This window comes from Convolutriloba macropyga, chromosome 2, assembly GCF_964194025.1.
Source record: "Convolutriloba macropyga chromosome 2, txConMacr16.3, whole genome shotgun sequence".
NCBI classification, from domain to species: Eukaryota; Metazoa; Xenacoelomorpha; order Acoela; family Convolutidae; genus Convolutriloba; species Convolutriloba macropyga.
The window spans coordinates 70,437,372-70,456,062 of record NC_134469.1 but is presented as its reverse complement, the minus strand read 5'-3'; the positions used below and the strand labels follow the sequence as shown (position 1 = coordinate 70,456,062).

Sequence of the window (18,691 nt, the reverse complement as noted above, 5' to 3'; positions counted from 1 at the left end):
GTTGCGTATAATGTTCCAAAACTGCTTAACCACGTTTTTTTAATTAATTGTTTACCAAATGCTAAGGAAAAAGAAAATTTGCAAAAAATCATATGTTGTTTAAAAATAATTGGTGTATCGATTAAATAAAGACTCTGAGCTCAAACCACTCAAACAAATTAAAAAATAAGCTATTAGGGGGTTAATGATACTGGCCGTTGAGGAGAGTGAGAGCCAAGACAAACAAAAAACAATTGAAAACAGCAAGCGTTGCTGAAGACCAAAGTTGAATATCTACCTTTTTTAAAAATCTTCACCAACAATACAAGATAGCGTCAGATTAAAATTATACAAAATCAAATGACCGGAAGTTTGTTTGACAAACCTACGATTTGTCTATTTTGAGAATTACTAACAAGCAGACCAGCAAGGACAAAGTTAAAAATTACTTTCAATATTTTTGAAAACAATTGATTTCAAAAGACATGAGAATCATTAGCTATCAGCTGAATTCTTTGAATGGGATCATTTATATATTTAAAGAGAGCCATTGAGACCTCTCAATATCCAGAACAACATAAGACTGCAAAGAGAACGAGTAGAGTAAAAAAATAAAAGGTTTTTTTAAATTTTGCGAGGAAACCGTGTCTAAGCATAAAAAAGTTAATCTCTTCAACCAGGAAAAAAATGAAATAGAATTCTTTCTGGCCTTCTTTCATTGCTACTATTGTCCTAATTGACTCTCCATTAAGCTGGAACTTGAACAATACAGAAAATGAAACATCAAAAATTAGAAAATGTTCAAATTTTTTTAAAAAAATTATGAAAACTCGTAACATCAGCGCAAAAAAAATTTTCTAAATGATAAAATGGCAATGAAAACAACCTTCTAAATAACAAAATGACAACCAATACAGGCGTAAATCGAAATTTTTGAAGAGTTTTACTAAATGGCATTGACGGCAAAAAATAGACGCTTATGGTTGACATTATCATGTATGTTCATTGCTCTGAACTGTATGTATTTTGGACCTTTCAACAGCTGACTTCTTATCTGAATTAAGTTTGGTTTGTAATAAACACTAACAAAGAAAAAGTAAAAAATAAGAAGCAATGCGCGCCGTTGTAATAATTCGAATAATTTTTGAATTGTATAACTCCACAATTAGACCATCACTTATCTGTTTATTACCGCTTGTTCAATAAACTAAAAATTTCTTAAGCGAAATTGTTACCGAGATCGATAAACTGACAAAAAAGTCAACTTATCGAGGACAATTAGCGAGGTAAAAACCGTTGGAAGCATCGGATGTTTCCTTTGTTATCAACTTACACAACACACTGGGCAATTGATGAAAGAGAGTCTGTCATAATACTACAAAGAGAACAGCAAATGTTAGCAATTCTGTAGATTTCAGTAAGAATTTACGAAAACAAATTTTCTGAGCAAAAAACCATAAAACATAAAAGACAAAAGACGAGGTTTTACTCACAAAAGACAATTTTTGTTCATTAGACCTCATTTGAACATAAAAGTAGTTTAATATTAATTGTTGCGTGAAACGGAAACTGTCATGTCTGCATCTAATACAATCTGAATCTTTTTTCATTGCAAAAATCAACAAAAGTCCAAATCTGCCCTTGTTATCGCTCCGCAGCTTTTAGCAAACAATCTTTTAGCCCTTATCTGTTTTAGCAAACCTTGTGCCAGCTATTTTTATGTCTCAACTGCCAGTAATTTTACAAAGTGAGCAAAATAAGAATATTTGATGCCATTTTTCAAGAAAAATTGAAAAATGGTAACAATTGAGCGAAAACAGTTGTTTCAGACAAACAATAAGACTATCGTTAACATTTTTATCATATATTTGGCAAAATTGAATCAAAATGAATCAAAGTTTCACTCCTCGACAAAAGCCAAATTCAAAAATAAGATCATTTTTTAAAAATACGACGCTTGACAAGCTTCCTGATGATACCACTCACAATTCTGTACGATGAAAATATCACTCGGTGGACACTGACTCAACAAAAATTCCAGTTGAGCATATGTTCTTCCCCAACAAAGATAAATTGATCTTGATAATGGAAAAAATTGATAACTGTTACCGACTCATGAAAATGATTGTTCTTGTTTTACAAAAAGCTCTGTTTTTGTAAATTGTTGTACAGTTGTAAGCAAATCAATTGTCAGCCAGTTCTTGAGTTTACGATAATCTTAAGAGAAAGTACCTGCACTGTTTATTTTGAAGCTAAAGCGTAGCTTTAATTTTTTTCAGAGGAAGTACTCTGCAAACACAATAAACAAACATGACAAAAAAGAACATTACAGCAGCAGTGTTACTCTAAAACTTTAACCAGCATTGAGGCCTTTAATATTCAAAATCACGATAAAGTTTTAGCTTAACGGTAATGTTAGAAAAGGAACCAAAATTTTGTTGTTAGCGATGTTAAGTCGGGCGAAAATGATGCATCTCAAGAAATAGTTTTGTACGGCACAAATTGCGTCTTCTCTATTCTATTTAGATTTGATTGATCAATGTAACGTAAGCTGTTAAAACAATTCAATCCCCTGACCACACAAAAGTAAGTAGTGTAGATCTACACTACTCCAGAAGAGAAATAGCTACATGCAGGGAATGTCTTGAGGTACATTCAGAGTAAAGCAAAAATTTTTGATTTTTTTTCAACTTTCGTATACTCAACATCGATGAATAATAAAATTATATTGATGTCTAATTTGTTTTCAACAATGTCTGAAGTGAAAAATATTAGCTTCTAAAAATGAATCCAGTCGATTCATTTTTAGAAGCTAACATACTTCACTTAAGACATTGTTGAAAACAAATTAGACATCAATATATTATTGGTGTTTAGGAGTGTAGCAAACTCATAGAGACTACTTTTTGTAGCAGACATTCTCAAGATTCCTCTCTTTTTATATCTACCATTAATCAGAACAATCTAACGATATAGTATAAAACCATATTTGCATTAACTCGGGTTTCAATGCCAAATAAGTTTTTTTAATAAAAAATGTTAATAAACGCAATTGTCCATACTGGAGGTTAATTAATATTGACGTGGTTCAGCAAAGAGTTAATATTCCGACTGTTTTCTTAACACGGAGAATACCTCGAGCTTAGCTGTTATAATAGTTTTTTGGTACTTAACATTAGATCCCATTAAATTTATTGGTTCAAATTAAATTGATGCGGTGTTTCTGAATCAAAAGACAGTTAACCATTTACAGAAAGTGAAAAAGAAAATAGGCTCCACATCCAATATACTATCACCAAAAATTGTATCTTTATTTCATAAAGCCAAATATATTGCTCAACGGGTTGAGAAATTCCTGATGTCAGAGGAAGACATCGGTGAAATTCTTCGTAGCTTACTTATTTAAAAAACATTTGAGCTAAAAAAAATCAGTTTTTTCTTAAAAATGTGAAAGTTTTGGTTACTAATACTCTACACAGCATTTTCTGTAAATATTAAGTGTTACAATTTTTAATTTAGGGCAACAATAAATTTTCTTATTTATAAGGTAATTTTTTCTATCAAATAAGCAAAGTAAATTTTTATTTTTGTGAAGAATAAAAGTCCAAAGGAGAAAAACCGCATACACATTTAAACAGATTTTGACATATCATTTTACCAAGAAATAGTCAAAGATTAATTTCAATTTTAAATTGTTATTAAGAAAGCGTTTTTGTTCTGATATTAAGTTTAGCGGAGAAAACCTAATGTTTAGAAAATATAAACCATGCTCGATTGTCGTTGGCTGCTCCGTTTGAATAAAATTGTTTTTTTTTTTCGAAACAAACGACATTTGTTCATGATCAGAAATTAAAGTTACTTGTTAAGCTGCAGCAAAATGAAACATACTTTTTTACAATATTCTCCACGTTCCCCTCGATGTTTATATTCACTATCGTCCAATTTTTCCTAAGATTTTGGTTTTCAGACAAACTTGAATTATTTTCCAAATTGATATTGGAATTAGGTTCAATTAAAAATTTCAAAGTTCCGACAAAAGAACGGTTTGGTCAAATGAGTTGGATGAAATCAATTTTTTAAAATAAAAAACCTACTAGTTCTTAAATTATTAAACTACGATTTTTCTAATTTATGTTCTATTTTATACAGTCAAGCATCTGATTTTCGTTTGAACTCAAAAAATAAAAATTTAAATGCTTTTTGAATCGATTCCGTAATTAGCCGTTATGTTATTTGTTTTGAACAGATTTATGCAATTGGCATAGTTATCTGAACATCGTCAGTTGCAAACAGTATAATATATAAAAGAGTCATAAATTTTTGAAATAAGCTTAAAAATGCATAGTTTCGGCGCTTCCTGTTTGTTGAAGATCCTTTCCAAAGTAAACAACAAAAATTCTATAACTACAGTGCCTTCGACCAAAGAATACATTCTCGTTTTCGTTTTTGGAACTTTTGCGTTTCTGGTGACTTGAAGGATCCAAGTAACTCTTTTTATCAGAAAAAACAATATACCCCCCTGTAAATGGTCAAGCCTTTGCTTTTCTAAAATTGGCAACAAAATAAATTGATGATGAAAATTTAGGCAGTTCAAACGAATTGTATTGGGACCAATCTAGGAAGTGAAATTTCATCAGATCCAAAGCAGAGACTTTTCTAAAGTTTCTCATTAACTTAAACTTGTACGAAGTTATGTTTCCTACAACATAACTGATGTGGTTCCATGCTAAAACAATGCAAAAACTGTAGCTAGGATTAATTTATTTTCTTTCCATGGAGTTGAGCTATGTCTATAATATTTTTAACCATTCGAAAGTAACACATTTTAACATCTTTTCCTTTGCTGCAAATTTGAAGAACAAAAGCTAGAGAAGTGTATGCCAAGATGTTTTTGAGTAGTAGTTTCCTAGTAGTCTGCTCACAAAAACCCAACAAATCAAAACAATTGTAGAAAATGAGATCTATACTGTTGCCCACACACAGTATTTTAGTGGGCATATATCTCTTACGGCCCCAGACATTAATTACCTTTTTTTTTGAAGTTGACATGTAGATTTTTCTGATTATAACCCTCACGTTTTATATCCACATGCTTTCAAAAAATGAACCAGATAATTCCAGTATCAGTATTGTAACTATTAAAACAGTCTTGAAATTGTGGCTGTTCGTTCTCATCTCGTTGCTAAAATAGGATTTAAAAAGCGCTACTAATTGCCCGTTAACTGGTATTTCATTCTGCTGACCGAGCAAAAACATGGCTGAAACATTTCTACAGAGAGTTTTGCTGTTTAAAGTTTTTCCTGATGAGGGTAATTTGTTCCATTTTTAAACGTTTTTAAGAACCAAATATTTGTCACTCAAGTTCGTTTTCCCTTTTCGCTCTCTTTTCTTGTAATAATTTGATTTGTTCTCTTGTTCTGTCCAGCTTTTAAACGAGTAGCAAATATTTTCGAGGTAGTCAGCTTGGCTGGCAAGATACGATTCTTAATGAAAAGATCAGTAGAATGGTCAAATTTTTGCCGGAATTGACCATTTTTATTCCCAGTTGTTTTCCAATCTATGCGTTCTATGTTTTTTCTGGAAGAATCTGAAGGAATACTCAACACAAAGCTGCATGAGAGGCTACCAATAATTTGACATATAAATTCTTTATTTTAAATGAGTTTGGTTTCCTACAAGATACAAAGTACGAATTGCATTAGCAATTTTACTGAAAAGGTTAAGTGATTTTAAAAGGTTAGCTTTAAACCAATTTGAATTCCTAGCTATTAACAGGCATGAGCTGATTTTTTAACTTCACCTTTAAAATAAAATGCTCGGCCTGAACTAGTTTGATTTGTAAAAAAGAATAACTCATAATGAATAAACACTTGTAAAGAATAAAAACATATAGAATAATTATCGGAATTTAATCTGAGTCGAATCTCTGTCATGTATTAGTTTGTTTCTTCTAATAGTCTACGTAGTAACGTGGTAAAATTGGGGGGCTGGGGGGGTTGGATGGCAGAATAGATCCTGAAGTTGTTAAAAAATTTAATGACTACAGTACAATGAGAGTTAAATTTGATCGCATACATCTCTGATTACAGGCGACTATGAAGCTAGGAAGAACTATCAGAGCTCGTTCTAATTGCATAAAAGATCTGGAAACTGGTCATAAGAAAGTTTAATAGTATAGTTTTTTTCAACAAATTCTTGAACGTCATGATTATGAGCTGCTTCGAGTCAACAAACAAATTATGTTATCTTAAATTCTTTTTCGTTAAAGAAGATGCAATTGCCAGTCAAAAACGCAACAATCTGTGTATATTGCATTTTTCTGTTAACTTGATTCTGTGTAATATTAAACCCTCACATAAATGAGATAAAGTACTATCGCATCATACACATTTTGATAGCCATGCTAAATTAATGCACCTTTGATAGGCCTGATTAAAACGAATTTTGAGAGCGGAAAAGCTTGGCTGGTAGCTGGACACAATATTGAGCAGTTTAGGACATTTGGTACAACGGGACGAAGGTCTGGATTAAATATGTACAGCTTTTGTATGGGATGTTCTGATCAGAGGTTCATTCGGTCTGGTACTTCAAGCCTCTGTCCTCGGTTTGGTGTTTCGTCTGGCACCGAAACTTTGACTGGTGACGAAAACCTGAATGTCTAGACCATCCCAGACGGAAAGTGCTCATGTTCAGACTTTCATGTTTTCACCAGAATTGCTTTCTCAAGTTAATGTCAGAGTTTCCGTGCGTTCATCAATGTTTCCACACTATGCAGCTTTGAACGCACGACGCCCCCGTTGCGTTCATGTTGGGTCTGGACATAATTGATTTATTGTGGTACCTCACCCTGGGGTCTTCATGTTTCAGGAAACACTTCGCAATTTTATGTTTGACAATTACAAAGAAGCGATCACTGCTGATTTGGCCTACTTGGAGGATGCTGGATTCTGGACTGGCTATGCTCGTATGTATCGGGCCAAAAGCAACCCATTCAAGAATATCTACTCTGGTGACCCTTTAACATCTGATTACTTCTCGCCTAAGCAGCCCAATAACGTCAGTAAGTGATGCCAAAAATGCAGAAAGCTCCATTTTAGATAAACTTGAATATAAGTAATCTTACATGTAATTAAATACTATGAAGTTTAGCATAAGCTTAGTGTAACAAAATAATAAGAAGGTTGAAATTTCAAAGGACTTTTTGTCCACTAATTTGGATGGGAGTCTCCAAAGAAGAAGATTGTTTTATCCTACAGCTTTGTTATGTAATAACCCAGCTTGTGGTATATGAAGCTAACAAAGTTGATACTTCAGCAGAGATGTGGTGCAACGGTAGCATGCCTGTACCAGGTTCTGGAGATTGTAGGTTCGAGTCCTCGAAGATCTTATTCTTTAGCAGTATATGGCGTTGGCTAATACCACAGTTGGGTTGTTACAATTACGTAACTTTTTTTAAAGAAGTCAGATAAGACATAAGAATGATGCATTGGCCAAGTCAAATTCAACGTAATTATCCTTGCAATGAAACTGCTGTTTGCGGCATAAAATTTAGAAGTTACCTCGCTCCCAACAAATTGTGGCTCTGGACAGCTATAGTTTTTTTTGTGGTTTCCAAAGATAGACTTATGACAAATTACCGAAAAAATGAGGCTCGAGAAAGTCCGTTCGTACATATTGTTCCGACCCCGCTCATCAGCAATTTTGATTTAATGGTCTGCAAAAAGAGGAAGAGACAGAAAATTTTCAAAATTTCACATACTGTTTTTTACACAACTAAACGAATAAGGTATTGCCCCATTAGAGAGCTGATAAAATCTGTCATTAATGAGCCTCTGACAAAAAGCAAACATAGAAGTCAGACAAACTTTTATTACATTCAAAATTTGATGTCTATATATTAAAGAAAACACCATAAAAAATTGAAAATGGCATCAGAAAACACCTAAATAAAACAACTTAACCAGTCCATTAATGAAAAATATGAAACCTGTCCATAATCAGACTACGTAATAGTTCGAAAAAAAGACTGGAGAAAGGGAAAAGTTCGAACATAACTTTCTATTTTTGAAAACAATTATTTTCTAGATGATTAACACCATTAGGTAGCAACTGAAATCAATAAAAAAGATTCATTCAAACCTCATGTTCCTGACGAAAAGTCTTTTCTTCAACGCAACTTATGAATAGAAACTTTTTTTGCTTATCATAACTTGGTTCAGATAGTAGTTTCGCTTTCTTCCTTGTAGGTCAAAGAGCCACAAATATGAAAGAGGGTAAAATAAATACGCCAACAAATCCGGAAGGGATTTATGTAGATATCCAACTAATCCCACTCTTTGCAAAAAAACGTTTACTTCCTCCTTAATTGTTTTTATCATTTGAAACAATAGCAGTGCGTAAATAAAATCCAAAAAGCTTATTAGTCTGATAATAAACGCTGACGGCTTATCTGAAAAATTTATTCACAATTTGTGATGCTGAAGTAGTTATTTGCAAAAAATGTTCAAAGCAAATAGTTTTCATTCAATATTTTACCACATACTGAAGAAATATGAAAACGGTATATAGAGAGAACATTGAGGTAAAGCAAAAGTAAAATCCAAAAATTTTTTAGAATTTCCTACAAAAAGCTAAAGAGTTCTTTTCAAAACATTTTTTTTAGAAACTGCCTTTGCTCAGTCAATGACCCACTTGGTTACTTTCAGACTCAAACTGAACAACAAAAAACGGAAAAATTATTAAAAGCTCATATAAAAAAATATGAATTAAAGTGTGTAAATTTAGACAGCTTTATCTAACAAAAACAACTCAACGTTATTATCAATCAAGTCAAAAAATTGATTCCAAACGCCCTAATACGAGCGTAGATAATTGACTCGAATCATCTGATCAAAAAATATTACTAGCTCAGCCCGAGATTTTGTTCAACCAACTTTTCTCGCTCTCTCGCTCTCTCAGAATGAGAAAGGTGGTTGAAAAAAAACATTCTAAAGTCTCTCTCTCTTTCTCTCTCTCTCTCTCTCTCTCTCTCTCTCTCTCTTTGCTAAACTTTTATTCAGCAGATTAACCTAAAACTTTTTTGCACTTGTGTTCTTGGACTTCAAAAACTAGAGTCCAGCAATTAAAAAACAAATATATCACCATTACTCGTCTTCGAGCCGCGAAAAACCTCACTGAAAGCAATATTACTATTCGAGTGGTAAAAATTCAAGAGAAAGCCAATAATAGCCCTAGCTATCGCATTGCGGCTTTTAATATTTGATTTTCAGTTTTGGGTGAGTACGGACAAGAAAATTGTGTGGCTAGGAAGAAGTTCTCCGAAGTGTTCCTTCACAAAAGAAAGCCATGGCAAGGATTGGACGATTACACTTGTGGATTCCCCCACTGGGTCATTTGCATGCGTGAGTATAATGATTGTTTTAAAGCTATTTTCTTGATGAGTTATCTTAAGAACAAATTTACGAAAATATAACAGCGATTTCATAAGATCCTCAAAAATCTTTCTTAAAAGACCCTCTTGGTTTTGCCTATCAAAAGTGTAGAAAAATGCCTGTAAAATGTTACGCTATCAAAAATATTGTTATAAAAGTTCGGGTCATTGTTCTGAAATACCAGATATATGATTCGACTTACCGGGTCATTAACTTCTTCCGGGTCCGTGTATTTAACGACCCGGAATGACACCCCCCCCCCCCAGACGACGTTTTGTCGAGTCATAATTCTACCACCTCGCCCCGGGTCTTCCAGGATGAAGTCATCGTTAGTTTTAAGGTATAGTCCAGTTCTGTGCGAAGCCAAAACTTCTGAAAGCTCCAGCTCTTCTAAACTAATTTGAAACCTTAACTTATTAAAATTGAGCAGAATTCCAGTGAATCAGCTTTCTTTGCTCTTTCAATGTTCAGATCAAATTTAACATCTTCGGATTATTTTTTGGTTTATGATTGAAAACTAGCTTTTTCGGAAAACGCAGAACTCAACCAGAACTCAACCATAATGCATTTTTCAACCATAATGACGAAAATGCTATTATTGTTAAAGTTGCTGTTTATTGGAGTTGTTTAAATATTTTCAAACTGTGTTTCTTATGTGCTTCCGACGATATCGCGCAGAATCTCTCATCCTAATTTGGAGGCCAGAGTAAACCTATATTCTCTTCCTTCTCTTAACAAAAATTAAATATGCGTCGCTTGATTAAAATTCAATTACTCTGCTAATAATTACCAGAATGGGAGTTTGATGGAGTTTAATAGTAACATGGGTCGAGGTGCCACTGCCACTTAGCAAACAAGATTATAAGCTAAAGGCTCTAAAGAGCAAAGGATAATTCAGTAATGTGTATATGGGTACCTCCGCAGCATAGAGCCGCGATACGGTACCCATATACACATTACTCTAATTCCCTTTATATATCCACTACTCTATATTCACTTCTTTTATATTTAAAATCTATCATTTCTTGTCTCACTTAGCGTAGTGGTTAAATCATCGAGTCTAGTTAAGTTGCTTTAGCAAACGCAAGGTTTGGGGATCCTTCCTCACTATCTCCAGTGAACGTCCCCCGATTTGATGAATAGCTATAAAACTAAGTCAGATAAAAAAAAACCAAATTCACAGTTCTTAAAAAAGATGATCCCTGCTGTGAGACTGTATATGGGACACACTGTGATGGGTATACAGTCAAAAACACCGAGATCGGTGGAAACACAGTGGTCAGTGTTTTTTTTCACTGATAGAACCTAAATTCACCATTACTATCTCTAACGCCGTTATCATCAAATGGATCTATGGCTATCTTATACTGTTCCTTAGTTTCTAAATGATGCCTTTTGCTATCAATAGTATAATTAGTTACATATTTACTTACACCCCCATATATAGCATTTTTATAATCTTCCAAATTATTTTGGTTTTTAATAGTAGCTTTAGTTATACCTTTTAACTTTTTCTCATCTTCTCTTTAACTGTATTATAACAATATGCTTTAGCTTTAGGGAAGCAGGCTTCCATAATAGTATCATTAGGTAATTCATCCTTCATCTTACCTAACTCATTATTATGTAAAAATATCTCTTATCTTATTCATTTCAGTTTCTATATTACTATCTAAAGGAATATTTATGTTTATAAATATACTATCAGTATCCGTATAATGATAACTACAATCTAACTCTTTCTCAAAGTAATCATATATAGCTTTATACATAAATAGTTTAGCTTTCTCTAATATAACAAAAACAATATATTTAAACTTATCTAACTTAATATTACCTCTTGTTTTATAAAAACCCACTGGATCATCATCAAACTCTACAACATATTTAAAACTAATTTTTTCTACTAATTTAATATATCTATCTATTTCATTAATTAACTCTACATCTTGTCTATTGTATATTGTTTCTATGGTTTTTCCATAGAAGGCATTATTCATCAGTTTTAAAAATACATCTCCAAATTTATCACCCATAGCTTTAGCTTCTTTTCTTTTCTGAATATTAAACTCAATATAAGGCTTTAACCACTCACTCTTACTATAGTCTAACTTTTGCTTAATTGTAATATCTTCCAACTTCAAACCACTAGCTAAATACCAATCTAACATCTCTCCATCAATTACATAATCTACCTTATCTGATAACTTTAACATTAACTTCTCATTTGGATTGTATCGTTTCTTTTTATTTTCATTTTGATAGTCTCTAAACTGATCAATGTTAGCCTTTGTCTTTTCTGGAAAGAATGGATATTTCTTTGTCTTTTGTTTCAACTCATCATTATGATTTACATCAATGGTGTAGATATAACCTTTTGTGGAGCTAGATTGTGTATAATCATTGCCGCAACATACTTTGCTCTCACCAGTAGGTAAAGCTTGAACCTTAGCAGAAGCGTATAATGAGTTGAAGTCTAAGTAATTTAGATAATTCTCTTTCCCTGTATACTCAGGATCTATCTGCGAAGCAGTTCCACTGATTTCTTCATTTTTACATGTTACATGACAATCACCTAATACTGAAGCTAACCCACCTCTAATACCATGTTGTATTGTATCGTAAATATTAACTGTATTTTCTTTATAATATTTAAGTCTAACATTAGTGTATTTCAATCCACATAACCAAATCAACCCAGGAGTAGAATATGTATAACAAGGACCTATTTCATAATGTTCTAAACACTTATCTCTTAAAATTTCAAATAAATCTACCGATAATAATACATCTGTTTTAAGATATAACGTCATATAATCCTTTATTGTCTCACATACAGTATTATTCCAGCAATCTATTGCTTGCTTATATTCTTTATCTGTAATACCACTTTGTTTCAACTTAGAATAGAATGCTTTCTTAGGTGGTAATGATCTTTCATGTAGTTTATCTATACTATCTAACCATTTATATGGGAATATACCTTTACGTCTCTCTAACCCAAATTTGTTTAATGTTACACATTCTTCATTACTCATTGTTTTAATTATAGCATCTATGCTAAGTGGATGGAAGAAACTAAACATATCTAATGCATTTGCATAACCCATATCAATACTAATATAGTTCTCATCAGTTTTAGTTATTACTTTAAGTCTAATCTTCTTTGCTAGTTTAGTTATAAATAAGTGATTATCAAAATTAATAGAATGAAATACATATATTGGTACGAATGTATTATTAGCTTGGATGTTACATTTATTGTGAGCATAACCTCTAAATTTACCATTTAGGTGATCATGATCTCTAACAATGTTAATTACCCAAGTTCTCTCTACAATAGAAACACTCAGTAGTAAGTGGAGTAATAAAATCTTCAACATATCCAAGTCATGAGGACCAATATATTGCAAGTCATTAGTCTAAATGTGAATTCGTTCTCTTGTAACTTATCATCTGTAGGTTTTGTATACTTTACTACATCAAAGGTGTTAAACTTGATATGGGGATGTATATTATACATTTCCTCTAATACATTCAAGAATTTAATATCTTCATAATTACTACTTTTTATCATTATTTGATTATACTTCATATTATGATCTAATCCTAACTCATTAACTTTATCTCGCCACTTCTTATCAACAGGTTTTTTTCTGTATAACATTTTCTTTATGTTCATCTGATTCATTGTGTTCATTTTTATTGTTATATCTGGATTTACATATATCACAATATCCTTCAGTTTTAATATGGGTCTCTGACCATGTTCCATCATTAACATCCTAGCTATGTTATCATTATCATCTCCAGTTTTATCCTTATATTTTCCTTTAACATTATCTAGATGCAACTTTGTTTTTAAATGTTGATTCACACTATTTTGACTAAGAGCAGACTTGCATGTTACACATTCAAACTTACTCCCATTCTTTATTTTTCCCCATTAACCAATCTTGTATTATTCCTATGTTTTAATGTTTCTATATAATTATTATATTCAGTATTATTATCTAGATACATGTCACAACTATCACAAAACTTTATTCCCTCTAGTTCAGGATACTGATTATCTATCTTTTGTTCAATATCTTCATTAGTAACTTTTATTCCATCCTCATTAACACTCTCAATAATTTTATTTCTATTATGTAATTGCTCATTCTTTTTATGTTTAAGTGATTGATTATGCCTATAATAATTCTTTTGAGTTAACTCTTGATTGCAAGCTTCACATTTAAATTTTTGTTTTTGGCTTCTGGACTTAGACAAAATCATCAGATGAAGATGATTCTCTATCTGAATCTGAATCTTTAGATTGATCTAAGTCTTTAGATTGATCTAAGTCTTTAGATTGATCTATGTCTGGAAAGTATTTTGCTTTCGTCTTTCGCAATGACTCGCGCATATCTTCTTCTCGTTGTTTTAATTTTGCATTCTGTTTATCATATGATTGTTTTATCTCTTCATTTATTTGATTAAACCTTCTGATTGATTTTAAAGGTTTTCTAATTCTACCTTTTGTCTTTTTTTGTCTACCGGTTTGATTTCTTCCCTTGGTTTGTTTTTATTTTTTAACATTTGGGCTGCCATGCTAGTAGAACTAGATTTAGCTTTCCCACTTCCCGATTAGACTTGTCCACTTCCAGATTGGACTTAACCTCTTCCAAATTGAGCTTGCTCACTATGAGATTGGATTTGTCAATTTCCAGTTAGAATATTCCCGTTGTTCTCCTGCAAATTCAATTTTATAAATCAAATTTTGAAATAATATTATTTATATACCTTTTCAATACTATAAAAATTATTAGTACTAAATGTGATAAATGTAAAGATAAAGCTTGGTGCTGGAGTTTTTATGAGTGCCAAAGTAAAACTTTATCATGTTTTGTATGTAATGGAATTATAAAATATAGAGAGAGACATAATAATATGGTTATACATTATAATGATCCCAATCAATATTTAATATGTTAAAAGTGTAAAGTAAATAAACATATCTCTCACTATAGATTTAAACATTACACTTGTAGGATATGCTTATATCTCAATAGATTTATTTTTGGCCATACTAAGGAAAGATTTAGAGAAAATGTAAAGAAATTTAATATTGAAGTTTAATCCTATTAAAAAGTTACTTGCGTTCCCGTTATTTATTATGTTGGTATTTATTATTATAATTGCTTATTGGAAAAATGATAATTATTCTAATTTAGGAAAGAGATTCAAAGGACATAGGAATATTGTACCCGAACTATTTGAAGTTAAAAAACATAACTTTAATATTTATGGTCCATCTAATTCTGGTAAAACAACTTTTATAAAAGATTTTTTGTGGTTTGTATGATACTGTTAATGTATTCTGTATTGATGGTATTGAGTGGAAGGGATATAATGTGTAAGGCATTGATGATTTAAAATTATTAGATAAATTAGATAGTTTTGCTATTAGTCTTATTATATTTGATGATATGGGAGAAAACATTAGATTACCAGCTATAGACTCATAGTATTCTAAAGGTAGACATCACAATATTAATATAATATGTGTAGGTCATACTGTAACAGAATTAAATACTAAAGCAAGAGGTAACACCCTAGCTAAGATTTTACTTTAAATAGTTCACAACAATTCTTTGAAAAAGTACAAGACAAGTTTAAAATTGATTCTAATCTATATAGATTTAAACATTATAAGTATGGCAAAATAAATTATAATACTATTAGTGACTCTTATATTGTATTAGATAAAGACAAAAATGTTGTATATGATTCTAGAGTAGGTGATCTTGATATTGAGAAGTATATTGATTATACAGAGTTTAAGGAAAAGGAATATAATATACTAAGTAGATATTTATTAGATAGAATGTTAGAACCAACACATATTAAACCAAATGAGTTGATGTTCTATTTTGAAGAATACTTAGACTTTGAGGGAATAAATAAATCATTCAATTTTTATGAAACATTTACGAATATAAAAAGTGTATTTAATGAGATACATAGTGCATATATTGCTATATTTGGTGTAATTAGTGTATTAGGAATTGGATATAGTTACTATCAAAAAAGTGGTAATAAAATTGATAATTATATTAATAAAAATTTTAATGGTATAGATATAATGGATATAGATAAGGCAAAAATTAAATTAATAAATGGTAAGAAGATGACAATAGGTTACGGTTTGATTGATAAAGACAAAATTGATCTCAATGATTCATTTAATATAATATATATGTTAGCTAGTAGTCTTGTATCTATTTATGCAAACCATAATGTTAATAATTCTAAAACTAAAAACAATAATAAAATGTAGAGAAATTAATATTGAAATTGGTACTAATAGTGGATATCCAGCACATGAACTGATGAATCATCATAATAGTTTACATAATAATTTAATTGAAAGATGTATGAAATGTATGCATAGAAAATATAGTGGTTATCACTTTTTGGATAAATGTAAAGTTAATAGTACAGGACTTATAACATCAGTACATAGATATATTGATTATACTGATATTAATTATATGTTAGTGATGATAATAATGATAACAAAATATAAAGATAAAGATGATTTAAATAAGGTTTTGAATAGTCTAAAAGACAATATTATAGAGAATTTAACAGATTACATTAAAAATGAATCAAAAACAGAAATTTTAAATGAGATAAAAACGGAAATTATAAATGACCTAAAAACAGAAACTAATATTAAGAAGAAAAGTAATGAAGTTGATAATAAAACAACTAGAGGTTGTTGTTTATGTAAAACTGAAAAGAATAGAGATTGTTTTTATACAACTGGTGGTTTATGTACAGATTGTTGTTCTCAAAAAGTTTCATGTCCCATATGTAATATTGTTATAAATAGATCTTCTCTTAATAAACATAAAAAAGGGCACATAGTAATCAATCCCAAATTTCTAACAATATTTGAGAAAAATGATTACAAATTACAAAGATTACATAAGATTACATGAGATTACATGGATTATTATGGATTATATAGATTACTTTAATCATGATAATCCCGCATTTTCTCTCTATTCTTTTCAGTTTTACATAAACAACAACCTCTAGTTGTTTTATTATCAACTTCATTACTTTTCTTCTTAATATTAGTTTCTGTTTTTAGGTCATTTATAATTTCCGTTTTTATCTCATTTAAAATTTCTGTTTTTGAATCATTTTTAATGTAATCTGTTAAATTCTCTATAATATTGTCTTTTAGACTATTCAAAACCTTATTTAAATCATCTTTATCTTTATCTTTTTTGTTATCATTATCATTATCACTAACATTATTATAAATATCAGTATAATTAACATATCTAAGTACTGATGTTATAAGGCCTGTACTAATAACTTTATATTTATCCGAAAATTGATAACCACTATATTTTCTATGCATACATTTCACACATCTTTCAATTAAATTATTATGTAAATTATCATAATGATTCATTAGTTCATGTTCTGGATATCCACTACTAGTATCAATTTCAATATTACTTTCTCTACATATTATCGTCATTTTTAGTTTTAGATTTAATAACATTATGGGTTGCATAAATAGATACAAGACTAATAGCTAACATATATATTATATTAAATGGATCATTGAGGTCAATTTTGTCTTTATCAATCAAACCATAACCTATTGTCATCTTCTTACCATTTCATAATTTAATTTTTGGCTTTATCTATATCCATTATATCTATAACATTAGTATTATTATTAATATTATTATCATTATTATTATTACCACAATTTGTATAGTAACTATATCCAATTCCTAGTACACTAATTACACCAAATATAGCAACATATCAACTATGTATCTCATTAATTACACTTTTAATATTCGTATATGTTTTATAAAAATTAAATAATTTATTTATTCCCTTAAATTCTAAATATTCTTCAAAATAGAACATCAACTCATTTGATTTAATATGCATTGGTTATAACATTCTATCTGTTAAATAACTACTTAGTAAATTAAATTCCTTTTCCTTAAAATCTGTATTATCAATATACTTCTCAACATCAAGATGACCTATTCTAGAATCATATACAACAGTATTATCTTTATCTAATACAATATAATAGTCACTAATAGTATTATAATTTTTTATGCCATACTTATAATGTTTAAATCTATTTAGATTAGAATCAATTTTCAACTTCTCCTGTACTCTTTCAAAGAATTGTTGTGATCTATTTAAAATAATATATATAGCTGGGGTGTTACCTCTTGCTTTAGTATTTAAATCTGTTACAGTATGATCTACACATATTATATTAATATTGTGATGTCTACCTTTAGAATATTATGAGTCTATAGCTGGTAATCTAATGTTTTCTCCCATATCATCAAATATAATAAGACTATTAGCAAAACTATCTAATTTATCTAATAATTTTAAATCATCAATGCCGTACACATTATGTCCCTTCCACTCAATACCATCAATACAGAATACATTAACAGTATCATACAAACCACAAAAAATCTTTTATAAAGTTGTTTTACCAGAATTAGATGGACCATAAATAATAAAGTTATGTTTTTTAACTTCAAATGGTTCGGGTACAATATTCCTATATCCTTTGAATCTCTTTCTTAAATTAGAATAATTATCATAATTCCAATAAGCAATTATAATAATAAATACCAACATAATAAATAACGGGAACGCAAGTAACTTTTTAATAGAATTAAACTTCAATATTAAATTTCCTAACATGTTCTCTAAATATTTCTTTAGTATGACCAAATCTATATCTATTTAGATATAAGCATATCCTACAAGTGTAATGTTTAAATCTATAGTGAGAGATATGTTTATTTACTTTACACTTTTAACATATTAAATATTGATTGGGATCATTATAATGTATAACCATATTATTATGTCTCTCTCTATATTTTATAATTCCATTACATACAAAACATGATAAAGTTTTACTTTGGCATTCATAAAAACTCCAACACCAAGCTTTATCTTTACTTTTATCACATTTAGTACTAATCATTTTATAGTATTGAAAAGGTATATAAATAATATTATTTCAAAATTTGATTTATAAAAATGAATGTGCAGGAAAACAACGGGAACATTTTAACTGGAATTGGACAAGTCCAATCTCAAAGTGAGCCAGCTCAATTTGGAAGAGGTCAAGTCCAATCTGGAAGTAGACAAGTCCAATCTGGAAGTGAGAAAGCTCAATCTTATTCTACTAGCATGGTAGCACAAATGTTAAAAAT

The 18,691-nt window shown here is 30.1% G+C and overlaps 1 protein-coding gene across 1 annotated transcript in view; it reads left to right on the top strand.

Annotated features, from left to right (window-relative positions):
* The window catches only part of LOC142335429 (uncharacterized), a 52,089-nt gene that overhangs the window by 25,861 nt on the left and 7,537 nt on the right, over positions 1-18,691 (top strand). Inside the window, exons 5-6 of the mRNA XM_075383910.1 lie at positions 6,847-7,039; positions 9,249-9,380. Coding sequence (XP_075240025.1) covers positions 6,847-7,039; positions 9,249-9,380 — 325 coding nt within the window. The remainder of the gene's footprint in view (positions 1-6,846; positions 7,040-9,248; positions 9,381-18,691) is intronic.